The sequence below is a fragment of the Pituophis catenifer genome, unplaced genomic scaffold, assembly GCF_029215685.1.
Source record: "Pituophis catenifer annectens isolate HBS135680 unplaced genomic scaffold, rPitCat1.0.hap2 SCAF_3, whole genome shotgun sequence".
In the NCBI taxonomy this organism is placed as follows: domain Eukaryota; kingdom Metazoa; phylum Chordata; class Lepidosauria; order Squamata; family Colubridae; genus Pituophis; species Pituophis catenifer.
In genome coordinates this window covers 94,073,159-94,090,707 of record NW_027256883.1, presented here as the reverse complement: position 1 = coordinate 94,090,707, position 17,549 = coordinate 94,073,159, and the positions used below count along the sequence as shown (strand labels likewise).

Sequence of the window (17,549 nt, the reverse complement as noted above, 5' to 3'; positions counted from 1 at the left end):
AATGCCTTAAAACCTTAGTTCAACAATAATCATTACCTTATTTAAAGGGAAGTTATTGCATCTAGAGAAAGAACAGGGCAAGAGAAACCATGCAGCAGAATTTAAAATCCATGTCAATATATGCTAACTGAATTAGCTAGCTGGATACATTGATATATGCTTTGTTTCTTCTCAATGTCTTTGAACTAAATTGATATGTCCGATTTTTTATATATCATATATAATATCATATATTGCTAGTATTGGTTTTGTTAATTTGTTTTTAATGTATTTCAATATATTTTATCTTATTGGATTTGATTATACTGTGTTTTCATTGAATTATATGCGGGAGCTACACAAAATCAATTTGATTACATAAATATAGAATATTTTGGAAAAATTACTTTATTTAAAAATTATTGATATAGCTCTTATGGTGCTATATGATGAAAAATGAAATGGATCTATAAGACTATGTTGATTCTTCTCTCATATTGAAATTAAACCCCTGGTTATTTCCTTCCATCAGCCTGCTGTGGCAGGAGACTGTTTCTGGGAGGGATTACAGATAGTCCTCGAACTACAGCCATTTGTTTAGTGATCATTCAAAATTAAAACGGCATGTGACTTATGACCAGTTTTCACACTTGCAACAGTTGCAGCATCCTCATGGTCACATGATCAAAATTTGGATATTTGGCAACTGGCATGTATTTATGACAGTTGCACTGTCCCAGGGTCATATGATCATCATTTGTAACCTTTCCAGCTGTCTTCCGACAAGCCAATGGAAGAAGCCAGATTTGCTTAATGACTATGATTCACTTAATAACTGCAGTGATTCACTTAACTGTGGCAAAAAGGTCATAAAATGGGGCAAAACTCATTTAACTGTTTTGCTTAACAACATAAATTTTGAGCTCATTTGTGATCATAAGTCGAGGACTACCTGTAGTGAAGAACATTGGAACTGTGTGCCAAGAGTATATAGTCATATTAAAAAGAAAGTACACCATCTTTCAGTTCTATGGTTTTATGTATCGAGACATAGTAAAAATCATATGGTCCTTAGCAGTTCTTAAAAGTAGTATATAAAACCATAGATCTCAAAGAGATCTTTCCTTTTCACATGACTCTATTTTCAGCAAGGTTACCTAAGGCACGAAGGTCATCCTAGCTGCCTAGATAAAATAAGCATGCATCTATATTGGGCAGCAATGATATAGGAAGATGTTGGAGAGAAACGATCATTTTAGTGACAACAGCAAAGGCCTCAATACTCTGCAGGGCAAGGGAATGGTAAACCATTCCTATATTTTACTTAAATGGATAGAAGACCTGAAGGACCAACTTGGGAACAGACCATGATGGAGAAAAATTCTGTGGCAACTGTGAGTTGATACAAATTTGCTGACACATAATCAACTGATAAACTTGATTAAATGGCAAAATAGTAATTAACATTGTGGTAGTAATTGGAGCTAATTATGTATATTTATTCTATAATACTTTCTAATGAACTTTTCTAGTCTACTGTTTTTTTCCAGATTGCATTTTCTTTGTTGCCATTCTTATTTCTTCAGAGTCCAGGGACGTGTTTATTAATACTACAGTATCTTTTTAAATATTTTAAACAATTTTTTGTTGTATCATGTCTGTGAAATATCAGAATTCTATAATGACACAATGTCCTTGTGTTTTAGCCCAGCCAAACCATGATCCAAATACTCACCACTGTTTATGTGGTGCTGATGGTAAGTCTATCTCTTGGCTTTTCTGTATTAGTAATAAAAGAAGACTATATGGAGAATGTTTCTTAATCCGTTCAGTGCATGATATCATTTTAAATAAAAGTTCATTTGGCTGAGTTAAATATTAAACTACCACTTATATTATGTAAGTTCAGATGAACATTTTCTTCCTGTACTTCTAGTACATGGCTTCCCTCCATTTTCTACTTACTACACATTCTTCTGAGTGCATTTAATTCTAACAATTTGCTAATTCTGATAAATTGGGCATGAAAGTTGGGAATGTACCAAGCCTGTATCCTATTCTTAGTCGCTCCAGAGCTTTGGTGGCTTATCAGAACTGAGGCCTTATTAATGGTTGGTGTTTGTTCTGTTTCTTTTGTAGCTGACCTTATTATGCTTGGATTAGCTACTCATGAACCAAATTTTACTATAATCAGAGAAGAATTTAAGCCTAATAAACCTAAACCATGTGGTCTTTGTAACCAATTTGGACATGAAATTAAGGACTGTCAAGGCCTACCAAGGGAAAAACAAGGGGAGGTAGGTTGAATTTACTTAACTTCTTTTCATTATCATTGGCGTGCTATTCAAAATGAAAAGTTGAGAACTGCTTTATACAGTTTCTTGCTTAACCATGATGCTTACCTTTGATAAATAGTTATTTTATCTTACATATATCGTGGGATGGCAGCATTTGTAAGGAAAGAGACACATAGCAGTATTTATTACCTTGGGTTATGATGGGATTCATTTAATTTAATATCCTTTGCTTGAAGATCTGAATCCCCTCTTTGAAAGAGATGAGATAAATAAATCTACTCCAGGCAATAAATTTGATTCATTTTTTGGCAGCAAAGTTCCATTTGAAACCAAGGTTTAAAGATAATGTATAAGTCCTAGTTTGTTACAATGATTCATATGTTACTATTTTTCCAATTATGTCTGAATCCAGCATTGGTGACTAATTTTTAGTTTGTTCCTGTGCCCCAGCAAAGTCTCATAGACAACAGGTAATCCCTTTGCTTGCACGTGGTTTGACTTCATCGTTCACTCTTCCATTCCATCCTCTTTTTGTTTTGCCCAAACTACTTAGGACTATTGCCACTGTTTTGTTAGGAAAGGGACCTAGTTATATTTTCATAATATCTCAAGGATTACAAGTAAATAATATAACTTTGATCTAGAGGTATAGAAACTTCAGAATATCTGAAGCAATGGAAAGACATATTTTCACTTTTTTTTTCATTTTGCAAAACTGGAAATTAGAGGGAACATTGGAAATAAATGAAATAACTTTAATATCCATTGTAAGTGTTGGTGTGAAAGTACAGTTCATTCAGATCGTTATTATGCATCTATTGAATGTATTTTAAATATTTTTAATTTTTACTAAAAAGTTGCTGATCTCCAGAAATATGGCATCTCTTCATTTTTAATGAAGAGTAGAGTAAAATATTATCCTAGTATTAGATAACAAACCATTTTATTTCTTTATAATGTATTCTCCACCAGTGCACAGTTTAGCTACCATAAAAATGAACAATAAAATAAAGCAATAATTAAATTTATGCAAAAGTAATAAAATCAATATGCAGCATAAGATATTTACAGTGGAAATGATGAAACAAAAATATATGTACTGTGGATGTCATCTTGGAGAGAAAAGAACAACCAAGGTTCAGAGCATGTCATTTACTACATTACATTCAATCACATTTTCTTAACCTGAAGTTCTATCATTATTAACTGTTCCTAATTCAAACTGAAAGTATTGGGATATATTTCATAACCCCCCCCCCCTTTAAAAAAAAATCAGGTGAATAGAGAAATAAAAGCCTTGCTAGGGAAGAGGGACTTTTTTTCTGAATTCATCTACTGTCACACCTTGTTTCAGTCTGACAAGTATATCTGATTTTTATGTCCACATAATGAAAAATTAGAAACTATCAAAGGGAATAGGAAAGACTGATTTTGGTCCTGCTTTTTTCACCACTTTTCCTCTGTTAAGTAAATCTCAAGGCTATTAGCTAGTATCAGCTTAGCACAGGGGTGTTAAATGCTTAAATCTGGCCTGCGGGCTAGCCTGGAAATATCAAATATTTACCTCTGCCAGCCAAAAAGGGCCGCAGAGGGGCTGAGGGCAGGGCCCTGTGGCCCATTTTTGGCCTCTACGACCTCCTGCAGCACTCTGCCAGCTGAAAACAGGCTGCGCAGGGCCTCAGTGTGGCCAGTTTTCAGCCGTCAGACTGCTGCAGGAGACTGGGGAGGTTAAAAATGGGCCATACTATAAATGGTTATAGTAAAGAACTGTGTAAAGAAAGAAGGGGAAAAATGCATCTTGAGCCTATTTCAAATGGCCACCATGGCCACCCCCACCATGACCACGCCCACCCCCAGCCACATACTATCACAACCACCACCACCCGGCCCCTCTGAGGTCAAACACTACCCTGATGTGGCCCTCAATGAAATTGAGTTTAACAACCCTATTATAGAACATTCAGACAGAAGCACATATAGGAAAATGCATTCAAACTAATTCAGGAACATGGATAGATGGAGGACTAAAAAGCTAAATTCGTTCAAGAGTCTAAGCTAAATCTCAAATGCATTCAAGAAGAAATAGCATCCTGATTTTATTTAACTTTAACTTACATATTAGCAAGTATGAGACAATAATAATGTTGGATCACATCAAATGTATTAGAATTTTGTAATCTGTTCTCTCTCCTGTATTTTGTTACTATTTATTTCAATGTAAATGACTACCCAACTCTAGGCAGATACCAATATTAAAAGAAAACAGAAAAACAGAAAAACAACTAGCACAGAAACAATAGTCCAGATAAAAAAAAGAGTCATCAATCAAACGCAAATGTGTCAAATGTCCACCATGGCCATACCACCCCTGGCCACACACACATGCATCCCGACCCTTTGAGGTCAAACACAACCCTGATGTGGGCCTCAATGAAATCGAGTTTGACACCCCTGGCTTAGCACATATTAAAATCTATTTATTGTATTTATTTATTGGTTCGGTTTATATGCCGCCCTTTTCCGGAGACTTAGACAATAATAAACAATAGCCTTCATACTTTTGTATATACCTGTTTAGTAGGGCTTTTGCCCCCCCCTCCCCAAGCGGTGTTCTTTTTTATACAAAGTCAGCTTATTGCCCCCACAAACTGGGTCCTCATTTTTACCTACCTCGAAAGAATGGAAGGTTGAGTCAACCTTGGGCCTGGTGAGATTTGAACTTGCAGTAATTGCAGGCAGCTGGTGTTACTTAACAGTGCTTTAGTCTGATGCGCCACCAAGGCTCCTTATTATTATTAAGCTAACAGACATCTGCCACCAGGGAACTATTATAACTGATCTTGGCATCCCAGTTTGTTTATCTAGTCACTAGAGCAGAACTTTTCAAAAATTTTCAGGCTGTGGAAATTATTAAATTAAAAACTTCCCAGAGCCCCTGATCATTAGGCCAGTTTCCAGTGATAGAAAATCAGCTGTGTTCAAGGAATTTATACTGTACTCTAGAAAATTAGGATTAAGAATTTTGTTTTTTAATCAGTCTCTAATATAATAGGTAACTACAAAGTGGGGAAGCAATAACCACAGTTAAATTTATAATTTATAAATTGCAATTGCTATTTCTGATATCAGGCAAAAATAAAGCAACATAATTAGGAAGCTCCTAATCAGACATGTTTAAGGAACAAGGGAAGTGTACCTGTATGGCTATGTGGACCATTCCAAAAAACTTCCATGCTGTTTCTTAAGCCAACCAAGATAGGTAGACTGGATGATATGATAAAGTTATCCTGCTTTTTGTACTACTGGGTAGTTGGGATGATGCCTGTGAATAAACTGAAAAGGTGAGGGAAAACAGGCTGCAATTGTTGCTATCAGCAAGCCATAATTAATGCTAAGCCATTATTTGTTTTCTGTTCGAATATAGTATTGCTCTGAAGTAAACCTACTAAAAACAGAGTTTATCTTGGATTGATAGATCATGAGGAAGAACTACCTTTGCATAAATGCAAAACTTTCATAAATATGGTGAGACCAGAATAAACAAAGGGTGGATCAGTGTTAGAAGACTAGCTGTGTACCAGTAGTCCTCAACTTACAACCATTCTTTTAGCCAGAGTTCGAAGTTATAGTGGCACTGAAAAAAAGGGACTGATAATTGGTCCTCACACTTAACCACATCGCAGCATCCCCTCAGTCACGTAATCAAACTTTGGGCACTTGACAACCAGCATGCATTTACGATGGTTGCTGTGTCCCAGGGTCATGTAATTGTGATTTGCGACCTTCCCAGCATGCTTCTGACAAGCAAAGTAAATTAAGATGGGGGGAGCTGCATTCACTTAATAACCATGTAATTCACTTAACAGCTGCAGTGATTAACCATGGCAAAAAATGTGGTAAAATCTGGCATGGCTCACTTAACCGTCCTGCTTAGCAACAGAAATTGTAATCCCAATTGTGCTTTTAAATTGAGGACTACCTGTATTCCTAAACAGATTTACTTTAAGAATAAATTTTGTTGAACAGAGAAGGGATTTTTTAAAATAAACTTTGTACTATTAAAAAAGATTTCACTTAAATTTATAATGGAAACCACAGTCCAAAACTCATTTCCTAAATGCTAGTTAATTTAAAGGAATTTTTATTAGGTTTACTTTAGGGCAATACTGTCAATACAAACAATTTTAAAATGAATCTTAGTGTAAATGGTATGTCATTTTTCATCTTTGCAGCACGATCAGTTTGCAGATTGTCCTCCTGGTATGGAACAAGAATTTATATTTATTCGCTTATGTGTTTTGAGAGAAGTAAGTAATATTAGGATATATTTTGAACAAAGACAGCTAGGCTGTACAATGGGTCTCGAGATCCATCGCACACACTGAGATACTTCTAAGTAAACATGCACAGAGATGTTATGCAGCAGTCAGCAAACAGGGTTGCCATGGTAGCCAAGAATTTAATTCTGACAGTCAGCTAAGAGAAGCCAGATGTCTTGGCCTTCTTGTTTTTGTTCATTGTCAACATTTTCCCCACTAAGCAGCTAAAGGTGTCTATAAGGCAAGATGCTCCTCTGTCACGAGGAAATGACCAATTACTTGAATTCTACTAAAGGGAAAGGTTAACTGAACACTTTTTTGTAAGGACGGTTGGTGGGAAGCTGAGAGAACTTGAGAGAGGTATGAGAAGGAAAGCATTTGACAGCTGACCAGAGTAAGGGACAGAAAAGGAAAAAACAGAAGCAAGTGTTATATTATTTGTTCATACAATGTACATGTTAAATAAACGCATGGTCCTCTGAGTGAGCAAGAGACAGTATAATAACCCTCCACACTTGAGATACCATGTGTGTATGTGTGTGCACCTTTGAGTCAGTTTTTAACTTCTAGTGACTGCCTGAACAAATCCCTGCAATTTTCTTGGAAAGATTTTGGAAGTGGTTTGCTATTGCCTCCTTCTAAGCCTGCGAGAGATGCTCAAGGTTATCCAGATGGCTTTGTGTTTAAGGCAGGACTAGAACTCATAGTCTTACAGTTTCTAGCCTGATATCAACAAACTAGTTCTGTTTAAGATATTGTGCCAGCAGGGTAAAAAGCTTGGGTGTGAGAGAGATAGAGACAGAGAAAGATAAAAAGAGAGATATTACCATCACTAATGTATAAACTGCTTAAGCGTATAATGTTAGGGTTGTGACAGTAAAATTTTCAATTATACTTATTTTATACCTAGAATAAATGAAGGAAAAAATCATGCAACCTTTCAGCCAATAAATCCAGTTCTGCCACAGTTGATTTACCTTTAATCCTCTTTCACAGTAGCCCTTTTATATCTCTTAGATCAGGCCTGCTGCTGCCTGTGCATTGGCTTTGGCTCCCTTAAGTCTTCCATTTGCTAGCTCCTGCATCTTCCTCATTCTGATTCTTTACAGGTTGTCCTCAACTTACAACCCCAATTTGGACCAGAATTTTTGTTGCTAAATGATGCAGTTGTAAAGTGCAATGTCATGTAATCACATTGCTTAGCACTGGCACTCTCCATTGCCTTCATTAAGCAAATGCCACTGGACACCAGCTGAAGAACTATCCCAATTCAATCCATTCTGGGCTTGGTCTGACTCAGCCCCAAGCCTCAGGAAAGTAAGGGAATACCTCCTACTGCCTATGCTTGCCTATCTCCCCACCATCTCTTTTGATCACCCTGCACCCTGTCTTGTGGGGTAGCCAGGAGTCCCAGAACTGCACAGCTCTGGTTGTTTTCCACATTGTAGCTCAGGGACTTCTTGGAGTGCCGTGGCTCTGTGGTCACAAAAAGCCCCAGAACCACAGCACAAAGCCACAGTTGTCCCTTAAAGCCTCAGCCACAGAATCCTGGCCCAACAGGACAATGCAAAATTGTAGCATCTGGGAAGCCCCAAAAGTGGCCAGAAGCCACAGCACCCCAGGAAGCCCTAGCCACCCAAGCCCAGAACTAGCTCCAATTGCCTTTGCCACCCTACACTTCCAAGGCTCTTGTAGCCTTGTGCTTCATTGCCTCAGCTGGCCTTTGCCTTTCTTCTTCCACTGCTGACCTGCCCACCATGGTCCTTTGAGAGGTGGCTCCTTCCCACATGAGGCCTTCTTTCCCAGGTGTCCTGAGGAAATTGTTGTGCATGACCTTGGGAAGAAAACAAAGAGATGGTGAAGGTCAGCTAGGTTGATGGGAGCTGCAGAAGGGGAGAAAGCAGAGATGAAGGAGAAATGGGGAGAGAAAGCAGAGATGAAGGAGAGATGGGGAGTGGAAGCATTGCTGCATTTGTAAGAGTGGATGGCTGGCCAAGCACCAGAGTTTTGACCAGGTGACCCCAGAGTAGGGAGGCACCGCATCAGCCATAAATTTGGGAACAATCATACATCCCTTTGTTCAGTATCACCACAACTTCAAATGTTCACTGAATTAATGGTCATAAGTTGTGAACTACCTGAACCTTTAAAGATAAACATGTTCTCTCCCAAGTCTTGTCTTGTCTGTAAAGTTGCATACCATAGTGAAAAAAAATGTCTAGAATGAACATTTTTGTAGGATGGAAATGCTGCTTAGGATTCTTTTCGTAGCCTTTTTTAAGTCACATGTTGAAAACAAATGCTGGCTGGACAGTGTTTTAGTGCAAATGAAGCCTGAAAGGATGGGTGCAAAAATAAATAAACCTCTATGCTACTAAAAGAAAGAGTTGGGAAATGGAGACATACTAAATATGTGAGGTTATTGGAGAGGAATTCAGAACATCAGAAATAGATTTGTAGTAAATATTTGCCAGTGAAGGAGACCTATAGAGATTCAGGTTGATGGGAAACATGATTGTTTGTGCTTCTAGTCTTCTGATTAAGAGATGGACTGCGCTTGCTTGGTGGAAAGGAAAAGACATTTCCTATGTTCTCAGACGTACATTCACAATATCCCCACTTAGACATCTGACATTTGATTTCTGTTAATGCTTGAGAAAATGCTTCATTTTTGTGTGTCTCTCACTCACTCTCTTTAAAAAAAATTCTAGTATTTGGAAAGAGAGCTAACAATGGCCAGCTTGCCTTTCACTTTTGATGTTGAAAGAAGCATCGATGACTGGGTTTTCATGTGTTTCTTTGTGGGAAATGATTTTCTCCCTCATTTACCTTCATTAGAGATCAGGTAAGAGAAACAACTTTATATCTAGAAACACTTAAATGTTGTTAGGTATTGATTATTGCACTTAAAAGAAACAAAGGGCATTATTAATTATTCTTGCTTATTAGATTTGCAAGTTCTTGTGTAATGGAGAGTGCAGTTTGAGAAACACAAGTCCAAAGCTCCCTTGGGTTTCAGTTCACTCATTTGGATCTAGCTGATAATAGAATTGCTGCTCCAAATCCAGTGATCTTTATAAGGCTTTGAAAAGCATGAGTTTCAAATATCTTGCTATTTTGCTTTGCTTAATTATGGTGCATGATATATATAGCTTTTTTGAGACTGTGCTCACTATTTCTCATGAACCTTGGTTCATTTCCTTAAATTAGTAGCATGCTCTTTAATCATTTGTATAGGCATGTTGGCTTTTATCTTGTACATAGGAAATTTAAAGAGCCTCATGCATAAATTAAATATTTTCCATGTTCCTATCTTTTCTAGATTCAGTAAATATTATAGAAGTAGGGAATGGCAGTCAATAGTAACTTCACATATTAATAGTTAAATACTGGTTTAAACTCTGCTAAATTTAGTGTTATACAAGCATATATCTTCATATGCAGTAGAATTTTTCTTTGCTTTCCTCACTCTATGTACCCCAAATCTGTTTCCAAAATCTCCCAACCCTACAGAGTAGATTTAGAGATTGTGGAATGGAGGAGGGAGGAAGAATTTGTTTTGCCAGTAGATGTCATACCGTCACTAGGATAACAATTTGAATATAATCCTTACAGTGAGACCATCCAAGAAATGGGTGAAATGGTTTTATTCTTGTATTGCAGGGAAGGAGCAATTGATCGCCTGGTGAACATATATAAAAATGTTGTGCACAAAACTGGAGTAAGTGATTCCTCCAAACACTTCATGTAGCAACATAAGAAGGAGAAAGGTTACTTACAATTGTATTCTACAATTTACAGGGTTATCTTACCGAAAATGGTTATGTCAACTTGGAGAGAGTACAGATGATAATGTTGGCTGTTGGAGAAGTTGAAGATAGCATTTTTAAGAAGCGGAAAGATGATGAGGTGAAAGGGCTATTATGAAACTCTGTTTTGGTGTGTTTTTCTTTAACATTTTAAAAAAATGAATACATATGGTTTTTCCATTCTACATTACAAATAATTCTTGACTTATGACTGTTCATTTAACAGTGCTTCAAAGTTACAACAGCTTAGGAAAACATGGCTTACATCTATATTTGATCATGTATTTGCAATTTGGGTTCATGTCAACCAGCTCATATGTACAACCAATTGCAATGTCTCGTGGCCACATGACTGCAATTGGTGGACATTTTTGCTCATTTCTAAAACCTCTGGCTGATATAATATACCAAACATATATGCGTAGTTTGTTTACTACACCCAGAAAAGTTAGATCTGGATATGACCCACTTTGTAAAATCTGTGAATTAGGTAATTGACATTTTATGTATATACTTTAATAGGATTCCATAGTTTAATAGGATTCCAGATTAGTTTAGAAGATAAACTTACCTTGAAGCAGGAAAAGGAATCTGCAAAATGATTTTTTAGCAAAAATGAACTATATATATTTAATTGTTTTAGTTTCCTAATAAATGTTAATGTACACTTTCCATATTTTATGGGGCACACAGGAAAATTTCAAAAGAAGGCAAAAAGAAAAAAGAAAAAGAATGAAGGTGAATATAAATCTATTCCTATTTATTTATAATGTTTTTATTTAAAACAATGGAACAATTTAGTAGCAGCTACCTTGGAATAGAGAAAGGAAATGTCTTAAAGTTATATTAGAAATACAAATAGAATGTTGTAGCAGTTTTTCAAAGCTGAAATGCAAAGAGCTGCTGCAAATACCCAGGTGCTTATATTCATTCCACAAGATTTTTATCCCTTTTTATTGAATCCTAATTCTCAAAACTGGACTGCAAACTACTAGGTATTTTCTAAGGCATACAGCATTCGTTGTATGTAAATATTATTTGGATGCACAAACATATTCGGTATATGGTCCTTAGATCCTAAATTAAATCAGGCACAAAAACACAATGCTCTGTATATTTTCTCAGAATTTCCATTGGACTAAATTTTATATTTTCCCATATAAAATTATGGATAAACTTGCAATCAAATTGATTTGATAGAATTCACAATATTCATTTTCTGCAAATCTGCATCTTTTTCCCAATCTTTGCTACCCTTTGATAATAATTTTAAATTGCTTACTGCTTGAAAATAATTGAGAATTCCTGTTATCTCTCCATTACCTTGACACTTCTATCTCAGTCCTACCACTTTCTCATGTACTGTATACCATTCAGTAAAGGACAGCTTAATTCAGGAGATAGCTTTTATGATTGATGCAAAATGTCTCATAATTATTGAATCATTCTTTTACAATTGGTGCCCTTTTATCTATTCCAGCCACCATAGCCATCATTGGCACTAATAGTTCTACAAGGTTAAGCATACATGTATTCAGAACATGCTTTGACTGATGCTGTTAATTAATTAAATACATCAAATTTTATTTCTTAAATAAATTTGGAACTGCCAAGCTAATTGTAATATAACATAATTTTACTGTTGTTCTGATAACTGTCTGAAGTTTTCTGTTCAAGAATCACCAGTATATTATTCTAGTGTTCCTAATAATGATCATACTAATTATTTTTTTATTTTACTGCTATATATTAACTATTTGAGCATATTAATTGACATGTGTTCTATAAAGATCCCAAATAAAAATAAGACATCATTATATTTTGACCATAGTTTTAAACTGAAGTAATGCCGCTCAGTTTTCCTTAATAGATTTTAAGTTGTAATTTTATAATCAGTTAAGATAAATTATTTCATCAACATATTTTTCTGAACTCTAGCCAAACACTCTCTACTGGCGGAGGGACACTTCTATCTCAGTCAGTGCCATACTCTATTAATGAGCCAAATAGAATATGCCAGTATGGATGTTTAAGTATTGCATATTCATTTGTAAATTAATATCCTGTGTAATATAAACACAGCTATTCATACCTGTATGTAGTGTTTGCTCTCACAGCTGATGCTCAATGTTTATATTTATATTCTGCTCATTTCAGAGGGAACAACATACTATGCTTGGTGGACAATACACCCCACAACCTTTAGGAAGAGGAAACAGGTCAAGCCATCAACCAATTAGTAATCCAAGACACACAGCCTATGAAATGAGAATGCAGGACAGACAAAACACTGTAAGTGATTATTTTTAAAATAAATATAGATAAGGTAACAAATGGAAAATTTAACGATGGCTTAGTTTCTACAAAGCCCAAACTTATATACATTCACCTTTCCTTTACTACTTTGACTCCATCATATCCTCACTTTGTTGCAACCATGGGTTCAATCCAGAGTCAGACTAGCGAGATTAGAAGTCATATACTCTCTCTAGATCCCTTCAGTCTGAGAAAAGTTAATAATTGATTACAAAAAACCCCACTTTTTGCCTAAACACTTTCATGTTAGCAGTTAATCTTTCCAGATAATGAAAAAGCCTTGAAAGAAAATAAATTTAATCCCATTCCCTGACTTTGCCTCTAATGTCCACAGCTCAAAATAATGAGTAAAACTATGATACAGTCCATTTAACAACTACTTGTACAAAATGAATTGGTGCAGAGGGAAGGATTTTATGGATAATATATTGTCTGTTAAATATGTGAACTCTGAATTCTTAAATTGGGTTGTATCCAGTTATCTTCATTAAGCAGAGTTAAGATTTTAATTGAATGCACTTTAGAAACTTTTGTTCTATTTGATGTACGTACACACACACGCCTTGATTTATCTTAGATCCTAGCATATATTTCCCTGTGAACATGAAGTAGAATCATGGTATATACACTCATTATGGTTTTAATTTAAATATATACTTTTAATATGTACTAAAACAATAATGAGTTCATTATTAAATTTATTTGTTGCCTATCTTGCCATGGGGCTACTCTAGGCAGCTGACAGTTATAAAAACGAAAAAATGAAAAGTTTAAACAAAGTGAAAGTAAAACAATAGTACAATAAAATAAACAAGGAAAAACAACAAAGAAAATACATCGATATGACTACTAAAAAAAGATGGGTGTGTGGGGAGAATAGAATAATTAATAGGATGGTTTTCCTTTTCTTTTGAGTAGTATCAGGAGCTATTGTTATATCAGAATCCTCTTTTGAAAGTTTGTCAATTTAAAAATGGTTTATTACTTGTCATGAAATGTTGCTGTCTGAGTATATTTCAGATCCCCTTGGTAGCATAGAACTAGTTTCTATATTGTTCTTTTGAATTCCTATATCTATAGTTAAGTAAAGTAGATGCATATATTTTTCTGTTTTTTTTTTTTTTTGCAAAGTCATTAACTTTATTTTTTGTAAATGTAATGAGACCTTTCCACTAATTCTCTGCACGCTAACTATATCCCCAGACTCCTTCAGTTTCTCCTAATTTGAGCTTCACATCTGATGGTACGCCATCCCCAGCAGGAGGAATTAAGCGAAAAATAGAGGACAGTGACAGTGAACCGGAGCCTGAAGATAATGTCAGGTGCCACATTTCATACTTTGTTAGTGCATTGTCAAAAGGGAGAATGTCTCATTAATACTATTTACCTTGCATCTGCCACACCTTCTAATGCTTTTCCATGATCTTTTTATCCACCAATAATTAATGTGGAGAGTTGGGATACACGGTAAATTCCAGTGAGATGTGTAGGCTGTGGCTGTTAAATTTAAGTGTTTCCATTAGTATGCATGCTGGTTTTCTTCCTAAAAGCTGCTACTCCCTTTGAGACTAAATACCAGATTGGCTAGAGGTTCAATATTCAGCTCAGTCTCTGTGAACAGAATCTCATTCTACTAGCAAAAATGGAATGGTTTAACTCTTAAAGTTCTATAATCAGATGATTTAGTTTAGTGATGGGTTATTGTCTGTTAGTGAAGAATATATTATGTAGACTCCAGGCTTCTTACATTTAGAAAGAAGTTCTCAGTACTTCCATTTAAAAGGTTCTCAGGATCAATTTTTCAAGATACTAAACCTAAGATCTGGGAAAGTGACTACCAGTTAGGACTAAAAGACTGGTTCTTATTAAGAAAACTCCATAACTTTAACTTCGCCTGTTCTTTCCTACATGCCAAGTGTATTAAAATGAAACAAAACTAGAAAGCAGTCTACGTTTGTGGAGAGTAAAGAGGATGATGTTGATGGATAGAGGATAGATCCATTTCTAGACAACAAAAAGGGAAACGTTGTTTAAGTCCAAAGTATGGTAGGATTACATACATGTCACAGATAGATACCCCCTAAATCACATGAATATAAGAGGGAGGAGGAGAAGTAAATCAGTCTTGTAATATTATGTTTACTATGGCCAATCTAAATAAAAATAGTTTTTAGTCTTCTGTGGAGTCTATTTCTTTATCTGGTCTATCTCTCAGGGTGTCTTTTATGGGGTATGAGCTGCTGCAGTATAGAGATTGATACACCAATCTTAATATCATAGATGAATGAGTTTGAGTCATAATTTAGGGAAAACTGGTAAAAGAGTATATTTAAGTAGTAATTTACATGTAGTCCTTGAATTATGACCACTAGTTCAGCACCTGTTCAAAGTTACCATGGTGATGAACAAGTAGTATTTACAACCAATCCTTGACGTTCCAGCCATCGCACCATCCCTTTGGTCACATGATCATGATTTGGGTGTTTGGTAAGGCTACAGCATCCTGCAGTCACCCAATTATTATTTGCAACCTTCTCTGCCAGCTTCCCACAAAGTCAATGGGAAAGTCAACAGGGAAGGTTGCAGGTAGCTCCCATCACTTTCTCCCACCACTTTTTCTCCTGTAAAGCCCCACTACAAAGTATGAAAGATTTCATACTCAATAGCTACCCCACACCCCTTATACTCTGTAGTGTGCATATAGCCACAATACCCCACCCCCTGTGTGGTCTCTCCATTTCTGCACTTCCCTAGCACCTGCCCTGCAGTCCCCCTCAATCCCCTCCCCACTTCTTGTTTGGGACTCCCACCTCTTCCTGCTTAATGACTTGGGCATCCCGAGGTTATGGCAAACGGGGACTGCCAGAATTGCCATCCCTAAGTGATATAGTTGCATGATATCTCACTTTACTACCGCATCTCTTGACAACAGAAATTCTGGTCCCAACTGCTGTCATAATCCAAGGGCTACAGTCATCAAGGGCTACAATTACATGGGAGCATGATTTAAACCACACACTGTTAGTAAAGCCTGTTCTCCTTTTTTTGTTGAAACCATTTGATAAACTGAATTGCACATTATGTAGATTCATTATTGTTTTTATGAAGGTTATGGGAAGCTGGCTGGAAACAGCGCTATTACAAGAACAAATTTGATGTTGATATCAACGATAAGAAGTTTCGTCGTAAAGTTGTACAGTCTTATGTGGAAGGGCTTTGCTGGGTTCTCCGATACTATTATCAGGTGCTGACCTTTGGAATTTTATATTTATTCCCCCAATATGTCATTATAGAGGATTTTCTATCATCAAACTTCCACCTACTTGGCAATGACAAACAACTTCTTTATGGTGGTCAAAAAAAAATACATGGAGTCAGTAGGAATGAAACTTCACTTGAGGGAAACATACTTCTTTGCCTTTATATCTTGATATTTCCATTGCAAACATGTAATGCCAGTTCAACCATAGCTTTTGATCAGCATCTTAATAAATTGATTTATGCAGCAAATCAAATTGTTTATTAAGCCATATGGCCAGATACAATAAGATACCCAATAATATGTTTGTCGGTTCCAATGGGGGAAAAAAGATTTGAATAAAAACATTAACGAGTGCAGAAACAAAGTGGTTCTGTTAATTCATCTGTAACTAAAATTCTCTCCCAAGAGGTCTGACTCTAATAAAGGCGGTCTTAAGGTATTTTGAGTCTGCAATCTTAAACACTCAAAGAGCCATTTGGACCCATTTCATGCAGAAAACACCGGGAGTCACAAAACCTGGATGGGAGTGGCTAACTCAACTTCACTCACTCCCACCCAGTCACATGACCACCACCCCAGCCACGCCTACCCAGGTTTTGTGGCTCCAGGTGTGTTCTTTTATGTGGAAAATGGATATCTCTCTCTCTGTCACACTCTCTCTTTCTCTCTCTTTTTGTCTATCTATCTATCTATCTATCTATCTATCTATCTATCTATCTATCTATCTATCTATCTATCTATCTATCATCTATCTATCTATTCGTGCTCTCCTGCCCAGCTTCATGTGTCATGTGAATCCAACAACTGTTGGGCTGTGGAGGAGGAGTGGAGGCGGCAGGCAAAGCCAAGCATTGGAGATCCAACCTGGATCCTGTAGGGGAGACACCCCCCTTCCCTCTCCCTCTGTCCCCCCGCAGCAGGGACCTGGGCAGCCTGAAAGCAGCTCCCTCCTCAGAGGTGGAGAGCAAGCAAATAAATGTAGCGCTACGGCTGGGAGGCAGCGGTGCAGAGCCCAGCCTCTGGCCGGCAAGACCAGAGCAGACAGGGTGTGCACATTCCCCGCTGCTGTGATGGCCAACCTCTATATGCAGGTAGGCAGAGGTGCCGCGAAGGGGCTCCGGCTGCTGCGCCCTGCAGGGAGCGCCTGTGGGGTCTCCTCACTGAGCCCCAGGAAGGCTCCCAACTGCCGGCACCACTATATACCCGGCCAGCTGGTGAGGCTGCTGCACATTAAAGATGGTCTGAGACCAAGGGAGGCCACTGTTCCTCAGACGGCCGGCTGTGAATCCCTCCTTGTGAAATGGGGTCACGGGGTTCAGAGGGGTTTGCTGATCACGTACCTGGCTCCCTGCCACGTGGCAGCAGCCCTGCCTGAGCTACTCAACGTCATCGCCGCGGTGGCGGTTGATACCCCTAGGCTTATGGTCATGGGGGATTTCAACCTGCCGTCCGTGGGTGAGGCGTCGGAGGTGGCTCAGGAGTTCATGGCTTCCATGACAGCCATGGACCTGACCCAGTTAATTCATGGCCCTACCCACACGGGGGGAAACACGCTGGATCTGGTTTT

The 17,549-nt window shown here is 37.3% G+C and overlaps 1 protein-coding gene across 1 annotated transcript in view; it reads left to right on the top strand.

Annotated features, from left to right (window-relative positions):
* XRN2 (5'-3' exoribonuclease 2) overlaps nucleotides 1-17,549 on the top strand; it is an 83,224-nt gene that overhangs the window by 16,055 nt on the left and 49,620 nt on the right. The window contains exons 8-17 of the mRNA XM_070940795.1: nucleotides 1,686-1,736; nucleotides 2,119-2,276; nucleotides 6,509-6,583; nucleotides 9,307-9,440; nucleotides 10,259-10,316; nucleotides 10,397-10,504; nucleotides 11,098-11,142; nucleotides 12,562-12,696; nucleotides 13,924-14,042; nucleotides 15,829-15,964. Of these exons, the coding sequence (XP_070796896.1) occupies nucleotides 1,686-1,736; nucleotides 2,119-2,276; nucleotides 6,509-6,583; nucleotides 9,307-9,440; nucleotides 10,259-10,316; nucleotides 10,397-10,504; nucleotides 11,098-11,142; nucleotides 12,562-12,696; nucleotides 13,924-14,042; nucleotides 15,829-15,964 (1,019 nt within the window). The remainder of the gene's footprint in view (nucleotides 1-1,685; nucleotides 1,737-2,118; nucleotides 2,277-6,508; nucleotides 6,584-9,306; nucleotides 9,441-10,258; nucleotides 10,317-10,396; nucleotides 10,505-11,097; nucleotides 11,143-12,561; nucleotides 12,697-13,923; nucleotides 14,043-15,828; nucleotides 15,965-17,549) is intronic.